This window comes from Manis pentadactyla, chromosome 9, assembly GCF_030020395.1.
Source record: "Manis pentadactyla isolate mManPen7 chromosome 9, mManPen7.hap1, whole genome shotgun sequence".
NCBI classification, from domain to species: domain Eukaryota; kingdom Metazoa; phylum Chordata; class Mammalia; order Pholidota; family Manidae; genus Manis; species Manis pentadactyla.
In genome coordinates, this window is record NC_080027.1 from 72,730,636 (window position 1) to 72,751,377 (window position 20,742).

Here is a 20,742-nt window from a genome sequence, read left to right on the forward strand (position 1 = left end):
TCTCCTGGCCCCTTTTGTCTTGTGTGAGTGAGTGTGTGTACTGTCCGCCCTCCATGAGGAGTTAGAGGGAAACAGTGAGGCAAACTCCCCTTCCTGCTCTCAGGATCAATGAGTCATAGAGCAGTGGACGTGCCCGCGGGGCCGCCGAGTCCTCCTCATTCTCTTACAGATGTGCAAGTCAAGGCCAAAGGGCACATCCATGTTTTGTGTTAAGACCTGGAACCACATCTGAGTTTAACCCCTTCTCTGCCCTGTACATTTTCCATACCACCCCCATGCTTATGTTCTAGTCCTATTTCACACTGCCATGCACTGTGAGATCTTTTTCAAAGAACAAGCACTGTAGTGACACACAGTTTTGCTGTTCATAGGCTGTAGAGTCTCGAGAAAAATCGTGGCATAAATCTCGTGGTGAGCCAGCCATGTCTGACTGGTACACTCTAGGAGAAAGTGAGAGGGCGGCCAAATGCCTTCTGGTCTGGAGTCTGTCAGAGGCCATGACAGTGAGTCTAACAAACTGGGCTTGGTGGGAAGGAAGGCAAAGCAGCTTTTTCCATTTTCTTAACTCATTCTAAATGCAGTACACATAGCAATAGGATATAAAATGGAACTGTCAGGCAGGCAGGTTCCTGGTGGAAGATTCTGACATTATTTGTTGGAAGAGAAGCTGGATGATTATTTCTGTCCCTCTGTCAGATTTCTGTTTCTGTAACACTTGCCTGTGTTCCCACCCTTGGAAGACCTGGGAGGAGGGAGCACACTGTTCTATCCCTATGACACTTCTGGTAACATTAATCAGAACATCTCAGGGCTCCTTGTCCCTCACATCACGTGGGGGCCTGGCCCACACACACAGCTTCTTTCTAGGATACTGACTATTCTGGTGAAAGTGTCACAGCTGTTATTCATGTTGCAGCCACTGAGTCACATGCAAAAGGCACAAATGCAAACCCTTGATAACTGCGTGTGGCTCAGACCTCCCAAAGACACCCTATAGAGGTGGCCTTCCATTGAGTTTTCTGAATTCTCTGAAATGTCTACCTTTTTATTTTACTTTCTTCATTTTCCTTGGAGATTCCCCACTCCTCCAAAGTGTTCACAGCCCTCTGCATCCCTAAGAATTGATATAATGTGGTGGTTAAAAACAAGGGTTCTGGAGTCAGACATGACTTGTGTTACAAGTCTCCACTCTACCTCTTACAGCTATGCAATTTTGGACAAATCACCTGTCTTCTTCTGGACTTCAGTTTATCATCCATAAAATCAAGATAATAATAATACCTACCTCATAAAAGGGCACTGAGGATTAAAAATTGCATGCACAGACAGGGAAGAACATTAAATGCAAACTGCTAAGCAAGAAGTCAGTCTGCAAAGACTATATACTGTATGATTCCAACTATATGACATTAAAAAAAAAAAGGCAAAACTAGAAAAACAGTAATAATATCAGTGGTTGTAGGAGTGGGAAGAAGGGAAGAGATGGGGAGGGATAAACAGGTAGAGGGCATTTTTAGGCAGTGAAGCCATTCTGAATGATACTGTAATGGTAGATACATCCCATTATGCATTTAACAAAACCCATAGAACTGCACAACACAGAAAGTGAACTGTGGGCTTTAGTTAACAATAAAGTATCAATATTGGCTCATCGATTGCAACTGTAAATATTCTAAACAATGTAAGATGTTACTAGGACAATGTAAATGTATAATACCCATGCAAGACGTTAAATAATAGAGGAGATTGTATGTGGGGCTGGGAGAAAGGAAGGGAAAGGGGGAGGATGCAGGAAATCTCTATACTTTCTGCACAATTTTTCTGCAAACCTAAAACTGCTCTAAAAAAATCAAGTCTATTAAAAAAAGGAGTCCCTGTATAAAGCTTAGCACAATGCCTGGCATATAGAAAGTGTCCAGCAATAACTGTGCTTTTATTGTTGTTATTCCCAACACTTGGCAAGATAGCCTACCTCTGGGCACTTCACAATGCAGGCCAAGTTCTTAGAAGTCAAGGGTCATTTAGCCCAAATACAAGACCTGCACAGCCTACCCTAAGAAGGCAAATTAGGCAGCGAAGGAGGAAAGGGTGGGACTCTGCAGGACACATCCTGGTCTGAGTCAGGGAGGCAGTCGCATCCACTGGCCTCTGGAGAGCAGGAGGCTGCGCTGTCTGCCCCAGGGGAAGAAAAGGGGTACCAGCAGCCTATAAATAAAATAGACTTGCCAAGGCCGCCTTGGCAAGGAAGTGAAAGGCTGTTGAGAGGGAAAGAGGCGGTGGAGTGCGCTTCCGGCTGGGCCCCCCGATACTCACCTGAATGCCCCTGAAAACGCCGTGGGTGTGTATTCTGTACTGGGCACCGCAGAGGATGGGCGTTGTGTGGTTATCGCTCTCATAGCCCGTGCCGTGGCTGCAAACACAAAGGGAGAATAAGGCTCAGGTCGGTCCACAGGCACCATTTGGAAATGTGCATCTGCAATGGAAGGAATGTTTTTTAAAAGCTCACAGGACAAGCGCTGGCTGTGCCTTCCTCCATGGGGCTGCTTCGAAAGCAGGGCCTGGGGGCTGCTCAGTCCCTGTGTCATCACCACATAGCCCTCCCTCAAGCTCAGATTCTCAAAGCGGACCATCTGGGTCTATGCCTCTCTCAGACAAGCTGGGCAAAGTCACAGTGGCAGGGTTTCATCCCTGGCAAGTTGTTTACCAACTAGATGGCAAAGCTGACAGCTGTGAGTATCTCAGGAATGAGCAGATGCCTCAAGTTTCACATTAAGTGCAATGGATTTTTGTCTGCACCTCATGACTCAGTTTTTACCAGATAGCACCAAAAATGTGATGACACTTACAAGAAGAGATGTCACTTCTCAGAAGTGTGGATTACACATCTGTGGCCCCACTCCACTTAACCTCCAGATCAGTTTTCCAGGTCAACTTAACCCTTTGCAGCCAACCTGTGCCAGAAATGGACACTTGATAATTTTCCTCAGACATTGGACTTCCTCATCGGTGCTAGTTGGAGCAACTTCATTGGTTCTTGGGCTAGCCTCAGACTACTAGTGAGAGCTCAGGGATATGCAATGATGACAAGAACAACTTGGAAAGGGTGGGTGTTCTGCTCAGAAGTATTCTTCCCTTCAGGTAAAAGCTGATACCTGTTCTGCAACTATTTTACTTCCAATGAGGCAGAGCATAGATTCTTAAACGCATAGTCAGCACATTATAATCCTATCTAGGATGACCACAGGGAGCTTTAATGAAGTACCTCTGTACAATGCTGCAGCTGCTTTAGAAAATGTCTGGTAGTTCCTCAAAAGGTCAGACATAAAGTTACCTTATCACCCAGAAATCCACTTCTAGGTCTATTCCCAGGAGAAATGAAAATTTATGTCTACACAAAAACTTATACACATGGCTTATTAGCAGCATTATTCATAATATAAAAGAAGTGTCATCAACCCAAATGTCCCCATAAACAAAATAAAGTATATTCATAAACTGTAACGTTATTTAGCAATCAAAAAGAATCAAATGCAGCTGCATGGAAATGTGGATAAAACCTTGAAAACATCCTGCTAAGTGAAACAAGCCAGTCACAAAGGACCGCCTAGTGTGGGAATCCACCTCTAGGAAATGTCCAGAGGAGACAAACCCATGAAGACAGAGAGCAGACTGGTGGTTGGTTGCCAAGGACAGGGAGGGCTGCGAGGTGACACATAGAGAGTGACTGATGAAAATGCCCTAAAATTGGAATAAACTCTGTGAATATACCAAAAACCACTGAATTATACACTCCGAATGGATGAACTGTATGGTATGTGAAATATATAAAGCTGCTTTTAAAAATTACTTCTGGGGACAGGGGCATGTGCACCAGCATTTTTTTAAAGCCTCCATGAGCAATCACCTGACTGTCAGAGAACCTGCACCCTCTGCCTGTTACTCTAGAGATTCCAGGGGCTCTGGTGCAGGAGGCAGGAAGCTTGCCCGATCAGCTGACTCTGTCTGGAGGTATGGGGAGAGCCTGGGGCTGGCTCAACTCTTGCTCACCCAGGGAACCTAATTCCTGGAAGGGAAGATCATCTGCCAGGACGCTTGACATGTCCACACACCCGCAGCCTTAGCTGTTGTGGGGCTTCACTAAGCTTTATGGAAAGAATGGCCTCTCGTTCTTTGCATACAGCAATGATAGTTTGGGGTGGTGGCAGTTCTGCTCCTTCTAACTTGCTACACTTTTTTCTCTACATCCTTCAGGGGATCTCTGACCTATCTGGAGGGAAATGTCACAAAGAGCTAAACCAGGGTCAAATACACAAAAATGGGAAAGAAATGCCAAATCCAGGTAGCACCTCCTTTTCTGAACCTTAGAATGCACTTGCCAAGAAAAAGAGGCTGAGTCTGCCTTCTCTCCAATTGCAGTGGGGAAGTGGGTGATGATGACAGTGGTGACAGCAAGAGGCCAGGACAAGAATGGGGGTGCCAGAACATCTCGCCTCAAAGACTGTGAAGAGGTGCTGCCTTGGCTTGGTGTAGCCTTCTGCAGGGAGCCAAAATACAATTTACACATTTTCTAGGGCTGAGGTATCCCTAGGGACACAGCAATAGAAATCTGAATTTTCATGTTCTGCCATCAAAGAGGAAGACATAGGACTCTCCTGTCTTGGCAGCTAATCTCTGATGTTTTCTGGGTTCTTGGAGGGTGGAAGGCATGGGGCATAGACTTTTCTCAGGATACTCGTCCTGGGAAATGAAGTGTTGCCCTACCCCAAGGGAACGACATGATCCTCAGAGCCAGATGCGAGCTAAAAAAGCAAAAGAAGCAACCAGCAGTACAGCATGGAGAATATAATCGATAATTTCATAACATCTTCCTATGTTGATAGATAGTGACCGCACGAGAGGGGGTGAGGATTTAATAATATGGATGACTGCTGAACCACTGTGTTGTACATTTGAAACTGGCATAAGATTGTATATCAATACTTTAATAAAAAAGAAGATGAAGAAGCAACTAGCAACAAGAGTGTACCTGCCAAATATGCCACTAGATGGTTCTCTCGGGTCCATGAGTTACAAGACAGCCAGGCCCCTGCATCCTGTGGCTCCAAAAGACCAACACACCAGTGTAATTCCATCCTGCGGAAACCCTGCTACCCAGTGTTCTTCCCACTGTGGCCCCCCCAGAACACCGAGCACAACCCATGGACATTTAATATGGTGGCAACTTTCTCGAAATAAGTAAAGGAAAGCAAGGTAGTGCTGTTGGAACATTACACTGATAGAGGTAAAAAAGTCATCTACGCCGACCCTCACTCAATGCCCCTATAGCTCATCTTCAACAGCCGGACAACAGACGTGGGTGACAAGTACTCAAGGCAGCTTGGGGAGCTCCATTTGGGGAGCACTTTAATTGTTAGGAAAGGCCTTTCTGAACTAAGGTGGAACCTGCCTCCTCATTTCTGTCTTCTGGAGAACCAGAGCGAGTATTAATATTCAGCATCCCTCTCTGTATATCTCCTCTGCTCCATGATAAACTTGTCCTTGATTACAGAGACCAACTCACTCCTCTCTGAATCCTCTCAACTTAGTGACTGAAGGAAGATGTATAGCCCATAAATGTTCCACAAGACAAACTGAATCTAACTCCTCCTCACATGACAATCCTTCAGGTATTTGAGGACAGCTCTCCACACCGCAGAGCTGATACCAGAAAGCAGGTTCTAGAGTGCATCGCGAATCCCACCAGACCAAGCGACTGAGAAACCCAAATCTCCCTTAGGGTAGAGATGCACTCAGTGGCTAGATCTACCTCACAACCCAGATTATGAGGGGGAAAGTAAAGGAACCCTGGCACCACACACAGCAAGGCACATGAGCGAAGCCTGGGTGCAGCTGGACTTTCTTACAATAAAAAATGGATACTTTATAAAATGTTTTCGGTTTTTTCTGTTTTATTGCCTCGTAAACTTCTCTTTGATGGATAAAATACTAGACTTAACTGAGTGACGGGGAAAAGCAGTCTGACAGCTCCTTAGCCAAGATAATCAGGGAGATCACAGGGATTTACAGTGAGGCATACTGAGGGCAGCTATGGTTCCTGCAGGTGGGGAGAAGAGTCGGTGGGCTGTTGCAGGCAGGTAAAGATATGGGAGAGGGGGTTCAGAGCAACACGGCCCCTCCTGGCTTCCTGCCACAGAGCACTGCTCTGGAAACCACTCACCAGCTTGATAAAAATAGTTACGACAGCTCCTTTGGTGGTGGTGGTCAACTAAGCACAAATCATTCATTTAAGTGTTTAGCCCATAATTTCCTACCTTGTCCACAAGGACATCAAAAATAACTATCATATGTCTTTTTGCAATAAAGATGCACTTCATTAGTGAACTTCTACTATGAGACTAGTAATTCTACCACAAATATTGACCTGAGCATCAAATGAGTATATGGTTAACACATCTTGGTGATTCCGAATGATCTGTTTTCTTCCCTAAGTGCTCCCAAAGATCTGCTTTAACAGCTCTCCCAAGAACTCATGCTAATGTCACTGCTCTGTGGTTTCCAGAATCCACTGATACTTTTCTACTTGAAAATTAAGACATTTACTTCAACTAAGACAAAAGTCTCAACTTTTCTGTCATTGCTTTTATTCTCCATGAATTTCCAGATTATTGTCCAAGAGACAATTATTTTAAGTCTTCGCTAAACTGGTCAGGATGCACTGACCAGGCGGTGACAGCCACCCAGCCATGCCTCACCCCCCCACAAGAGGCAGCCAGGACTCCACTCTACCAGCCAAGTACTGTCAACAATATGAACCCAATGTTGTCAGTTATTTCCCTTCTCCAGAAGAGCTGGAAGTCAGGATTTTTGTGTAAGATTGCCTGAGCTTTAAATTCTGGCAAATCATTGAAATTTTACAGAATTCATGTCAGGTCAAAAAAAATGTACCTCTGGCCTAAAGGATCATGAGTTTACAACCTGTGCTTTAAAGGTCAAACAGTGAAGTTTAAGCTGCAAACTGGAAAACTCCATTTGATTCTGTTGTCTCCTCCCACATGGCTACAAAACAGAGGTGGGTATATACCTGATTCCCTGAAAACTGAGGGTCAGAGTCTTTCAAACACTTGAATGCTTGAAAGGATGTTATACTTGTACAGCAGGAATAGCCAGTGCTGCTAGAGCAATCCAGAAGCAGTTACCATCTACAGGTGTCAGTGGTGTGCCTCTAAATTTCCCTGGCCCACTTGAAAGTAGGTTTAAGCACTGAAGTTATAAACAGAAAACTGCATGTGCTATGCAGGAAATTCCAGCGTGTCTGTTTCCTACAGATGCTGTAACAAATTGCCACAAATGTGGTGGCTTCAACCACAAATTTATTCTCTTAAATTCTGGGGATGTGAAGTGAAGTCTAAAACCAGCCTGAACCTAAGATGTTGGCAGAGCTGTTTTCTTCAGGAGGCTGAGGGGAGACTCCTGTGTGCCTGTCTCAGTGTAAAGAACTCCCTGGCATTCCTGGGCCCTTCTTCACATCTCTCTGACCTCTCTGCCTTTGTCACATGTTCCATGACTTCCCTGTAGTCAAATGTCCCTCTGTCTTCTTCTTACAAGGCACTTACTACATTTTGGACCCACCCATATAAACTCGGGATAATCTCCCCATCTCAAGATCCTTAATTCACACAGAGTCCCTTTTGCTGCATATGGCACAATTCACAGGATCCAAGGATTAGGACTTGGACATCTTTGGGGGTCAATATTCAGCCTGTCACACAAAGGGAACCAGACTTATTCAATTTCTTACAAATTCATTTGAAAGCTAAATTCATCTGGATCCTTTATTTCCAGATCAATCTGAAAGGCTATGAAAGAACATGGGTTCCACATCTGAAAGCCTGTTTTACAGACCCAGTTCCACCTTTGTTTGCTCTGTGGTCATGGGTGAGTCATCTAACCCTGTCTGTGACTAAGAGATATAAAATGAAGCTAATAGTCTATGTTACACATTGGTTAAGAAATCACAGAGGTAAGCTCTAAGAGGAGACAAAGTCAAGTATCACAAGCAACCTTATCACCACAGAATGCTCAGGTCTGTGAATGCATGCAGGTGAACAATCATCACAGAGATCATTTCTTGTACGCTTAGTATGAGCTTGGGGATCAGGACCTCTAATACTTCATATTTTTTATCCTTAGCATCTTAGGAGTCACTAAGGCATACCACCTTAGACGAATAACTTTTCCCTCAGCTTCATGTAGAATGAGAAAACACACCTCTCCATCAGACACTGGTAGGGTCAAATGAGACTAGGTAAGTAAAGAACAATGCTTGGTATATGGTATGCCTTCAATAAATGCCAACTATTGCTTAATAGGGTTATCCCCGTTTCACAGCAGAGAATACTGAGGTTTGACGAGAGATTGACTTACTTGCCCAGTCAGACAGACAGCATGTGGCAGAAATGGGGTTTGAGCCCAGGTCAGTGCAGCTTTTCTTCCTTCCAAACTAGCCAGACAATTGGGTATTGTAACTGCACCCTGGGTTCACTTCTATCATGACACTTGAATGACTCCCAGTTCTTTTCTCCAGGGGTATGAATGAAATTAGACATGTTGAAGGTTTAAAATATGTCACTGGAGTGGACAGGATAAGAGAATGGGGCAGTGAGAAAAAGCAAGTTCAAAGTAATTCACTCTTTGGTACATTTCAGCCTCTCCTCTGCGGCCCAAAAATTGTTTTGGTATATGAAAAATGCAATGCTAACTGATGGAAATGGCCTGCATATGTGAGATGAAGCAGTCGAAACTGAGCACAATTTGGACAAAAAAAAAGTTCTTTCTACCTACATGGGAAAATAAACCAAGCAGAGCATATACCTCATCTCATGACTTCATTTCTGGTGTTGGCATGGACTGTACATTTTCCTAAACAGCTTTAAAATGCATAAAAATGCATCCTGAGACAGTCTGTTTTTCCTAGACAGTTTCAAAATACATCAATACATGTCCTTAGAAAGTTTGCAAAAAGAGAAAAATGTCCCTTGTGTAACACAAACTATGAAATCTCTTCATGCTAAAAACTTGTACATTGAGGGTTAGCCCAGAAAAAAATTGATGTTTGAAGAGTAGCTTCTTTAGAAATGATTAATTTTGATATTCCACAGGCACAAGAAGATTAATAAAAAGGAATTGAGGTTTTACAGATGAGGAAAACCAGAGCTGCCCTGAAGTCCCTTATCAACAGAAGAAGTTTGAGAAAAAAAAAGTCATTTGAAGGCAATTAGCATTTGCTATGAATATTCAAAAAAGAGAAACCTCCACCTCTAGTCCTCTGTGAGTTCTCTGTTCCCACTTCTAGTCTTCAGCCAGGAGGACATCCCCCAATTTCTTCTGCCCTTTGCAGAGCTAATCAGACTGAAGGGAAGCACCTGAGAAAACTTCAAACTCCTGTGTATCCAGAAAACAGAATTTAGCCACCAACCCCTCTTCTCTCTCCATCCCTGATACTCAGGCTCATATATGACATGCTTAAGTGCCAGACTCCGTTTGTCATCGGAAACCTCGAGAACCATCACCACTGTCTAGGCTGCCACTTTTAAGGGAAGAAAAGCAATGGAAGCATGGTAAGAAAGTGTGCTTCCTTAAAATTTAAACACAAGAGACAAGGCTGAACACTACCACTCTTCAATTATTCTTGCCAAACAAACAAAAAAAAATGGAACCCAAATCTAATCAAGCCTCCAGATCTAAGTACCTACTTAAAGGAAATACAGAGCATAGAGGTCCAAAGTGAAAAGACTGTAAGAGGAAGCAATCTACCAAATCCAGGTTGTGAGATACTCCACTAGTCAATGACCTACTATCTCCACAAATCAATAACATGAGAAAAAGTGGGGGGAGGATGGGAAGGACAGTTCTGGTATAAGAGACTTAAGCGAGGACAACCAACAAATAAAACAAAACCCAACAAAACAAGCCTCTGCACAAAGGCTTACCAAGCACAAGGATGAGCCAGAGCCAGAGACCCAAACTAATTGGCCTAGAGGATTTAGGGCCAAAAGAACCAGGAATTTCCAACTGCAACAACATGGATGGGCCTAGAGGGCATTATGTTCAGTGAAATAAGCCAGGTGGAGAAAGACAAATACCATACAATTCCACTTACTTGTGGAACATAAAAGCATAACAAAACAGAAGGAACAAAATAGCTAGTGGACTCATAAACACTGAGAAGTGACTAGTGGTTACCAAGGGGGAGAGGCTGGAGGGACATTGGGGAGGGGAAAGGGGGATAAAGGGGCACAATAATTCACAATCACAATATAAGTTTGTCATGGGGACGGGAACTGTAGTATAGCATGGAGAATATAGTCAGTGATTCTATAACATCTCTCTGCGTTGACAGATAGTAACCGCACTAGGGGGGGTGAGGATTTAATAATGTGAGTAACTGTTGAACGACTGTGTTGTACATTTGAAACCAACATACGACTGTATATCAATGATACCACAATTTAAAAAAAAGAAAATGAGCACATGTGCCCAACAGAGTTCTGTCAGCCAGAGAACTCTATTTTGATCAGTGCTTCCACAAATCTAATAATGACCTGGAACTTGAATTGCAAATCATCAAAAAAAAATTAAGTAAAGTTTAAAAAAAGAAAAAAAGAACCAAGAGTTTCCCTTAGGAAGTATCAGTGGTCACACCAGAATGCTCAGGCTTAAAGGTTTACTGAATGAAAATCAAATTTCCCTCTAGCCAAGTAATGTCAAAACTCACTTTTATATCCATTGATAAGGTCTGACTTGGGGAAATGAGTAGACACTAAATTATCTTTTTGCATGTACTCAGAGCTGGTGGTGAGGTAGCACAGCTACCTCTAGTTCAACATGAATGTTATTTTATTCTTTGCCTGAATATAATGAGTTAAATGCAATATTTAAATAAAATTCTGCACAAATATTACCAGCAACACCACCTAGTCATTTTCTTTTCTTTGTGTAATTTAATATTTAATATGACAAATCAATGGATATATAAAAACCAAAGGGTAATGAGAAACAGTAAAAGATATAGTATCTTTTTCTAACCCAGCACCAAACTAGAACCTAAAAATAAACAAGCAAGTTAAATTTGATTGAGTTTTTTAAAAAACAAAAGTGGTTTTTTACAGAAAAGTGAATTTTTTTTTATTTTGAAAAATTTACCTTCTTCCTGCCTTCAGGTGTTTCATTTCAGTTCAAACCTTAAGAAAAAGATGCACTGTTTTTCATTTTAACAAAAACATAATATATTTTGTGTCACTTCAAATTAAAAATTGCACTATGGTGATAATTCTATCACACTTTTTAATGAATCCTTTCCAATGAGCATTAGAAACAAGGCCTCCTCCCACTACATCTTTCATTGATTTTCTATCCAGATCTCATACATTCCTATGCTATCCTCCTCCACATCGTGTGTGGAGGGGGGAAAAAGGACTCACCCTATTTTCACTAACTCTTGACTTTAAATTCTTTATTGAGTATCTGTTTTGCCCACTGCACATCCATCCCACCTTCCTCTGGTACAGCCTTCTTTTTTTCAGGGAACCACCCCTCTCTAGGCCTGGCCAATGAGAACACTGTATTCTCCAGCCACATGATCCAATTCAGGCCATCAGATCCTTCTCTAGGTCTTTTGTTGAAAAGGAACTAATAGAGGAGCATTCTCCTTATGAGGTTGTTGGTGCCAAAAACCAGAGGTTTGTGTTTTGTTTTGTTTTGTTTTTGTTACATGGAGAGAATATGTCTGAGAAGGCAGCCAACACAAAGGAAAGCACAGACAAGAGACAATGAAATGTGTTCTAATGACACTGTCTGAGCCCCTGAATCCAGACATGGGGTTTTAAAATAATTAAGCTGCTAAGGTTAAATTCCCCCCTTTGGCCTATACAACTGGAGTCTGCCCCTGTTAGAGAAAAAGTCCTGATTAATACATAATCTAATGGTAATTGGAGTTATTTTTCAGCAAATATATTGGAACATGATACCTATAAATGAATACTGGTCCCTTTAAAGTACCTTTTGTAAGAGCCCCACTTGTTCCAAGCATCCTATTATTACTAAAACCTTGTTTGTAGCTCTTTTTTGAAAGTTTCTTTATAATTGCAGTTCATATGTCTTCACTTCCCATGCAGCCTATTTGCCAGCCACAGGGAGACACGTGGAGTGATTAATAGCCTAACAACACTTGTATAAACCAGCCCTTATGAACCATCAAGCTTTCCTTGCCACTTGAAATGGTACACAAAACTCCCCCAACTGACTTTTTCCTCTATTTCACACTCCCAGCAGAGGTAAAAGATATTTCAAATCCAGTTTCCCACAACAGTTTGGGGAAAGCACAGTCCAAAAAAAAAATCACAATGTTTTCTGGCCCTTACTGCCCAGAAGAATATTTTTAGGAATGACTTTCCTTACTATTTCAACATACAAGCATAGGAACTTACATCCTCATAGACCTCCTCATCAGACCATACAAGAAATATCTGGATCTCCCCTTACATGTGTCTGGTATTGAGGTGCTAGTTCACCAGAATTCCAGTTTCATCCAACTCACTGGGTGCTACATTCGCAATGCTTTGACTCTATTGCCAGAGACTGCTACTGACTCCACCCCAAGAACAGGTGTCCCTAATCCACATGATAGACAAACCCTGCATAAGAAAGATGGAGCAGGATCTTACCAGCTTGGGTAGGGTTCCCAAAGCTCCTACCCAGCTTCCTCACACACACACATTCCTGAATCTGAAAAAGTTGACTCAATCATAGTCAACTACATTTTTTTGAAGTGCTCCCTAAAACCCCAGGATCAAGCACAGAGCTCCTACAAATAAGATGTCTTCTGCTTCTCCAGCTGAAATGGAGGCTTGTAGGTGTGAGGGATGTGTGCATATCATCTCTTCCATAGGCCCCCACCCTCCAAACTGATGTTAGGCCCAAACCACAGCATTTCAAGGTGAAGAAACAAAGGGAAACTTTCTAATGTATTTTTAAAAATCACACTCATTCTCAAAGAGCTTTTGAAGCCAGAGGCATTACTGTTAAAAATCTTGAAAAGGAAGAAATTAAAAATAGGGGCATCTGACATAGAACAAGACTTAAAAAAATATTGATAAATGCCATCCACATTCTAGAAGAGGGTTAGAATTTTTTCAGAAGTCAATCTCCAAAATTATTTTTAAACAGGATGCAATCCCACTCAAAATTCCAATTTAGGCTTTAAAACATAAACTTTCATTTTAGAGTGGTCTTAGATTTATAGAAAATTTTCTAACATAATACAGACAGTTGCCGTATACTCCACACCCAGTTTCCTCTCCTAGTAACATCTCACATTAGTATACTGCATTTGTCACAATTAATGAACCAATATTGATAAAGACTTTCTTTGATATTAACAAAATAATCTAAAGCTCATCTTGAGAATAAACAAGAGACAATAGCAAGAAATAGTTTGGAGAAAAATACAATATTAGGGAACTTTCCTATTAGGTATTTAAACAGCCTGTGAAGTTATAGCAAAGAAAATACTCTGATACTTGGCAAGAAGAGCCAGACTGACCAAAGGGAGAGAATAAAGAGTCTATAAATGGATCCAAAGTATTTGGTAGCATCCAAAGGTAGTATCTGAAGTCAGTGATGAAAGGCTGGATTATTCAAAATAGTTTGGGGATACCGGCTAGTCATCTAGAAACAAATCAAAGTGGAATCCAACTGCCAAATAAATACAGGATGAATTAAGTGTTTAAATGTAAAAAGTAAGTAAAATATACAAAAAAATAAGCCAACAAATAAACATTTTTATAAAAAACATTGGGATGGGAAAAAAATCTGTTTAGGGATGACAGAAAAGCTGAAAATCTGAAACTGCAAAACAAAAACTGACAACTTTTACTATGAAAATAAACATTTCTGGCAGGAAAAGAAATTTAAACAGAATTAAAACACAAACCAGGTAAAATATCTGCAGTGCACATGCAAGAAAATGCTTGATATCCTTATAAACAAAGAATTCTTGTAAATCAATAGTTACTAGATAAACTCTCTCAGCCCTGAGCTAACCAGCCCCCACTTGCCCATGGAGCTCTTATCTCTCAAAGATGTTGTTCCAGCAATTCTACACCTTCCCAACATGAAAAATTTCCTTCTTAATCATTCTCATCAGCAAACAAGCATGCAGGTATGTCTGTCTAAATATAAAGAAATAAAGCAAAACAATACAAAGCTACTTCCTCTTGATCCTCTATCCACGCTGAGCTAAAACCCCGTCTTTGCTCCATTTTGCAACAAAACACCATGAAAGTGTTGTCTTTGAACAATGTCTCCTGTTTATCAACTCCAATGATCTCTTAAGCCCACTTCTATCAGGCTTTTTTGCTCTTTCCCTCTAATCTTTCCAGAAGCAACTACAATTAATAGTTGAATAAACATTTCCAGAATTTTTTCTCTACAGATACAAATACACCCCAATATGTTTAAAAAACAATTATCTCTAGGTGGTGAGATAACAGATGACTTTTCTCCTTTATAATGTTTTGGTACCATCTGAATTTTTTTATTTATAATAAGCCTGTGTTACTTTTAAAATCAGGGGTCAGGGGAAAAAATTTGTTTTCATTTTGATAAAGACACCACCTTAGCCTTAACACTACATCTGTGGCTTTGCTTTTAAAATGATGAATTAGAAATAACGCTAGAATAAATGAACTTGTTCACTTTGAACAGGAGGGGAAAAAAACCCTACTAGAATATGCGGTGGCCCCTGATTTCAGAGAAGCATTTGCTTGGATGACTTTTTTATTAGTATAGCTTCTACACTGATGATTTTCTGCTAGAAGCTGATTTTTTTTCTTGGATAGATGAGAAGGAGAAGGAGAAATGATGAGCAGAGGATCTTAGAAGGGCCCGAGATAGCATCACATACATGAGAGGTCCAAAATCCTCCTTTAGGTCATGAAAGATATCCTCCACTCATCTGATACATCTTCCCAACACACACATACACATCCCTTTATCAGCACGCTGGAGACTTCACTGACCCCACTTCATCTCCCCGCGCTGAGCCCGTCAGGCTCCTCATTCCCAGCTTGGCCGCCTTCACCACCACCTTCCTTTTCTATCTTCCCTGTGGCTCCTTTCTTTCCCTGATCGGAACAAACCTCATTTCCCTCACCTTGTACAAGATGAAAATAACTCTGTGCTTTCAAATAAAACAGTTAGAAACATACTATGGATATAAGTCTCCACGCAAAGCCCCACATATTTTAAGCTAACTATTTCTTAGGTTGAGAATATTTTCTGAAGTATTCTCATGAGGGTAGAAACACAGAACTTTGCAAAATGGCCTGTAAGTATGCACTTGCTGACTGAGATCTGAGCTGAAGCCAGTCATTTGTTATGAAAAAGAAAAAGGCACAAATGTATATGTATGCATAGGCAAGGATCTAAAAGCATATGCCACATAATAGTAGTTCCCTCTGGGCTGTTTAGTTTCATCTGGGCTATTGTGGGGAGTTTTAATTTCCTTCCCTATATAATTGTATTTTCTAACTGTTCTGTAACTTAAACACATTACTTACATAATTTTTAAAAATTAAATACATTAATTGAACAGATGCCCAAAGAGAAAAGGGTGGGAAAGGTAAACTGCCGCGGAGAGGAAATAAGTAGCAGGGAAGTGAGAAGTGCAGGGAAAGCAGCAGCTGAGCCCACTCTAAGTGCCAGGAACAGGGAACAGAGTTCTAAATCAGAATTTCCATCTCCACCCTGCAAACTCTGCAATCCCAGGCTTTGCTCTGGCAGCATGGCTACGAGACCCTTGTCAAGTACAAGGCAAGGCAAAGAAATGCTGAGGCCACAGAAATGTAACCATTTAAAAGAGGACATTAACAACTTTTTGCTGGGGGCAGAGGTGGAGGGAGCGCACGCAGGAGTGCGGATGTTCACAGCGCTGCTTCTCTCCACCTTTGCTTTGCTTCTCCAGGTCCAGGAGTCACTTAAAAGCAGGCTATCTATTTTCAAGAGGTAAATCTCTTGGATGAGTACCTTATGTTTATGAGCTGGAGAAGGAAGGTGCTGGGCTGTGTATTGGAACTCCCAGCCAGAGAAGACAGTTATCTCTTTTGGCACAGGTTTGCAGGGATGAGACCATGTCTAGCGGGGATTTTCTCCAGATTCGACAGCCTTGGCGCTGCCCAAATGTGCTGCTTTGTTTTCACCATACATCACTCATCCTGAGTCTTTCGTTTTTCCTTTCAAGCATCCACAGGTCAAATACTGTGCGTTCCTAACAGTCTGTGAACTTCTTGGACCAGCAAAAGGACATTCATTTTGCTCAGCACTCCTTTAACATTTCTATTGTGTTCGATTTCCCACTCCCCCTACCCAAGTCCCCAGAGAATAACTTCTTCCTTGTTTTAATAACTTGGACCACAGTCAAGGTTGATGTGTTTCTCCATTTTGCAGGATATGTTCTTCAGAAGAGACAAAACAGAGGCTAACAGAGTACCAAGGCTTTTAAGCCACCTTAGGAAATCAACAGCCATTAAGAACACACAGAAAATGTTTTTAAAGGAAATAAAAATCAGACAACGCAAAGGCCCCATAAATAGAATTATTCATAAAGGCAGACCAATGCTTAGAAAGAGTCCCCGGCAATTTTTTCTTCCAGTGACCCACTTTAAAAAATCTGATTTCATTTGTTTGTGGGTGAGGAAAAGGGTCAGAGTGAAGAAAGTGGTTTTCATAAAGTACCTTCTCTTTGACTTAACTTGAAATACAATATGCTCTCCTTTGAGGGCATAAAAGTAGTTCCGATCCCAATGGGCATGCAGAAAAGAAAACGAGTTAAAGGGAGAAGGAGAGAGGAGTAAATCAGTGGGAGAGTACCCCTTCATCCCCATTATGTCATGTGTTTAGTCTCATCTTGCCCATGCCGTCCCTAAAATCCTATCCCCCCTGTTTCAGTAACACTGCTCCCTGACATCTAAAGAAAGATGTCTCCATGAACTTGCTTAGGACAGACACCAGGAAACAAGCCTATTCTTTTTCTTTTTTTTAAGTAAAATGTTCAAGGAAAGAAGACATGAACAAATGTTTAGTAGGAGTTAGTCTGAGGTACAGGGCCATGATCTTTCAATAAAAACTGAGAATGCTTCATTTTTATGAGTGATAGGGAAATTGTACCCCTTTTGTCTAAAACGTGTCAAACCTCCAGTTTTTCTGTGTAGATCTACTATGTCACCACAATTTTTCTTTACCACCAATTTCAAATAGTGTCAAGATACTAGTTACGGGTTAAAGCAAAAAGAGAGTTATTTATCTTTCTTCACAGAATATCTTTACTCAAATGTATTTTCCACATTAACAGTGTTTTTATACAATGGCAAAAGAAAGTGAACTTGGCATCAGAGAGAAGAATAATGCCTTTATCCATATTGTCTCCCCTGGAGAAAAACCAAACTTTCTACTGGCATAACAGATCCACCTGAATCCAGTTCCCAGCTGTTCATGGGCTTGGAGGAAATTTCTAAGGAGTCACCATTTTTAAGAGCTATAAGAGAGGCAAACTGCATTAGTGGTTGTAAAATCCATCTACATTTCACAACCAGCATCTTAAAAAATGCTATGGAATGGTGTAGAAAAGATCAGCATGTACCATGTGGAGGAAGAGTAAATACTACTGTGTGAAAATGTGTCTGTGTGTGTGTGTTCATATTAGATTCCAGTGTAAAAGGTATTTCTAACTATGTCAAAATTTTGAAAGTTAAACTGTGAAACAGAAGTGGGTTCCAGCCTGGCTCTGCTACTTACTTTCTAAGTGAACTTGGTTAGAGGGCCTAATCTCTTCACCCTCCTCGTCTGATACTATGGACATGACTATACATCCTAGGACTGTCATGAGATCAAAACAGGGAACATTGATAAAGCCCCTCACACAGGGCCCAATCATGTTGACATCCATCCTTAGATAAATAAATGCTTAATTCACAAATGGAAGCACACATTTGTTGACTTACAATAAGTTCCAAAGGGATAAATTCTAAAGCGATAAATATGTGAGAGAGGATGTTATGAAATCAGACAACTGCATTTTTTTTTGCTTTCCAAAGACAGCAAAGAGAGGAGCCTTCTGTAGGACTATCTATTGGGGCCATTTGATTCTTTTCATTGGACTCTTTGAATAAAATTAGTATTCAATAAGTACGTTTTGGTTTCAGAAGTTCTTTTCCAAAATGTAAGCACCAGACCAATGAAAACTCTTTTAGTTTTTTTTCTTATACAATACTGAATAAAACAAATGGTTCACACTTAGTGCTTCATCCTTATAATACAGCTTCTGACTCCCAAGCAAGTGACTATTACCACATGTTAAGGACCTCAAAGGTATCAAAATTATCTCAACTGTGGAAAGACCCATGTTCAAACACATGCCAAGATTCCTTATCTGTCATTTTTGTTGTTAAGCAACAAACAAACCCTGTACTCTAGTGTGAAGAAATTTTAAAAATTGAAACGTGCAGCTCACTTCACAATCATGTTCTGTCTATTCTTGGTGTTTAGTTTAGGGAGCATCACCTAATTCTGAGTAGAGGAGACAGAAGAAAAGGAAGGGGTCCAGAAAGAAAGGGTGAGACCAAGAAGCCAAGAAACTTGAGCCAAGTCCCGAGGAGGCAATAAGGCAGAATGCTGAAACTGTCAGCAGCCCTTGGACAGAATTTGGAAGAGAACAAATCCAGTCAACAGAAGGCTTTTTTACTTTTGTGTCTAGAGAGAGGAGTTGGAGACCTGAATAAAGTAGCAGAAAAATGGTGGGAAGGGGTGGAAAGAAGGATCTAACAGTAAGTCTTGGAAGATGAAAAACAACTCTGCTGATCATCGAAGGATGATCCAGAAACCAGGACTGAGCCAACAAAATAAAGAAGGATGAGAAGAAGGAGGCTGGTTCTGGTGTTTAAGCAGAGAGAAGAAAATCAAAAGAAATAGCTATGGGGATGTCCCAGGATGCAGGCTACACGGCTGGGGAAGGCACAGATGTTTGGGAATGAAAAAAGAAGTTTTTGCAAAAAGTCTGGCCATAAACTTGGTGTTGAAATTGAGTTCTCCCTGAGATATTTAAAGGTAAACAGAAAAAGCAAGTTAAGTATGAGTGAAAGATTTGACTGATCTAACAGGAATATGCGTATTACAATTTAGTATTTTGTGAAACATTTGAGAGGAAATGAGCAGGATTCCTACTGCATCATTAAAAAGTATGTTGATGAGAAATATCACCCCTCCATTTTCACCCACAGTATGTCTGTGATAAGTAAGAAGAGGCAGGAAAGAGAGAGAGAGAGATGGGTAGATTCTTCCCATCCCAGCTCACCAACTGCTAACCCTGATTACCCACTGCCATTCCTAATTCCTGCACTGCCCAGGTGCCAGTCAACAAGGCCTACGTCATTTGCTTTGCCATCATCGCATTGTACACTCACTTGCTCTGCCCTTCTGTCCATTTCACTGAGCTGGAGCTCCCAGCAGCAACTCTAGAAGAGAAGAAGTGGGGAATGGGGAATGGAGCATGCATGGCTCTAGGAAACCCCCCAGATCCCAGAATCCAATGAGAAGCCACTAAATATACAGAGATGTGAAGTTTGCTGTCTAGTCAAGAGTGCTGAACTAAATCCCTGAACCCACTGGGTTGGGGTGGAGGACGCCACAGGGAGACTGGAAAGAGTTTGCTTTGGAATCAGATCTGGGGTTGGAATCCCAGCTCTACCATTTAACACAATAATAACTTGGGAAGTTACTTAACTCTCTGAGCTCAACTTACTCATTGGAAAACAGGGTAACAATACTTAGGCCTTATAATGTTAGGGAATTTAGATGAAGAGACCTAGAAGATTACCTGATATATCTCAGGGACTTCGTGAGTGTCATATCCTACTGCCCTTTGATTCTTAGAAAACTAAAATTGAGTTATTGTACTTATGACAGTAAATTCCACCTGTTCTCTTTTTCATTTTCATGTACAAAGAATTGTCCCTACCTATGCTGTGCTCTCCCTATTGTGACTGTATATCAAGTGTGAAGAAAACCTGTTGGTACAACCGCGTATGAGCTTTAAAGTGTCCAAATCATTATCACTCAAATACAAGTCTGGATCCTGGACATTGTAAACTGAACATATTTCTTGATAAGATAATATAATAGTTACTCTGTGATATCACTAGCAAAACAAACATCAAATGAGGTTGAATGGACAAAATTTTGAAGAACTCTAAAACATTCAATATTCCCAACTTCTTGCTCCAGGCAAAAACATTCCGTATATATATTCCTGAACATTTAATACTGAACACCACCTAACAGGGAAGAGAGAAAAGCATCTTAATTCTTCAGAGAGCCATGCCTATCCTTCTAAAACTGCACTCTCTTTGTAAGTTATAAGCAGATTTAAAATGGCTCAAATAGGTGTAAGTTACTGTTCAAAGGCAATGGAGTAAAGAAGATCTTACCCCTTTAACGTGGCTCCCAAGTTCATCTGATTCCAGGTCATGCATTCCAGCTGGGAGGTCATTTGGTATAAATTGTCACTGTTAGAGAAACATCCAGAATTAGAAGCACATTAACAACAACAAAAAATGCAATTGTGTCAAAAAGCAATAGACTTTTAACTATTTTTTACAATGAAAGCCTCCATGTTTTTCCAGAATGACAGAA

General features: G+C 41.1%; 1 protein-coding gene across 1 annotated transcript in view; it reads right to left on the reverse strand.

Moving 5' to 3' along the window:
* Nucleotides 1-20,742, reverse strand: part of WT1 (WT1 transcription factor) — a 49,910-nt gene that overhangs the window by 8,682 nt on the left and 20,486 nt on the right. Inside the window, exons 4-6 of the mRNA XM_057507532.1 lie at nucleotides 20,538-20,615; nucleotides 19,515-19,565; nucleotides 2,314-2,410 (exon numbers count right to left, since the gene is read on the reverse strand). Coding sequence (XP_057363515.1) covers nucleotides 2,314-2,410; nucleotides 19,515-19,565; nucleotides 20,538-20,615 — 226 coding nt within the window. The remainder of the gene's footprint in view (nucleotides 1-2,313; nucleotides 2,411-19,514; nucleotides 19,566-20,537; nucleotides 20,616-20,742) is intronic.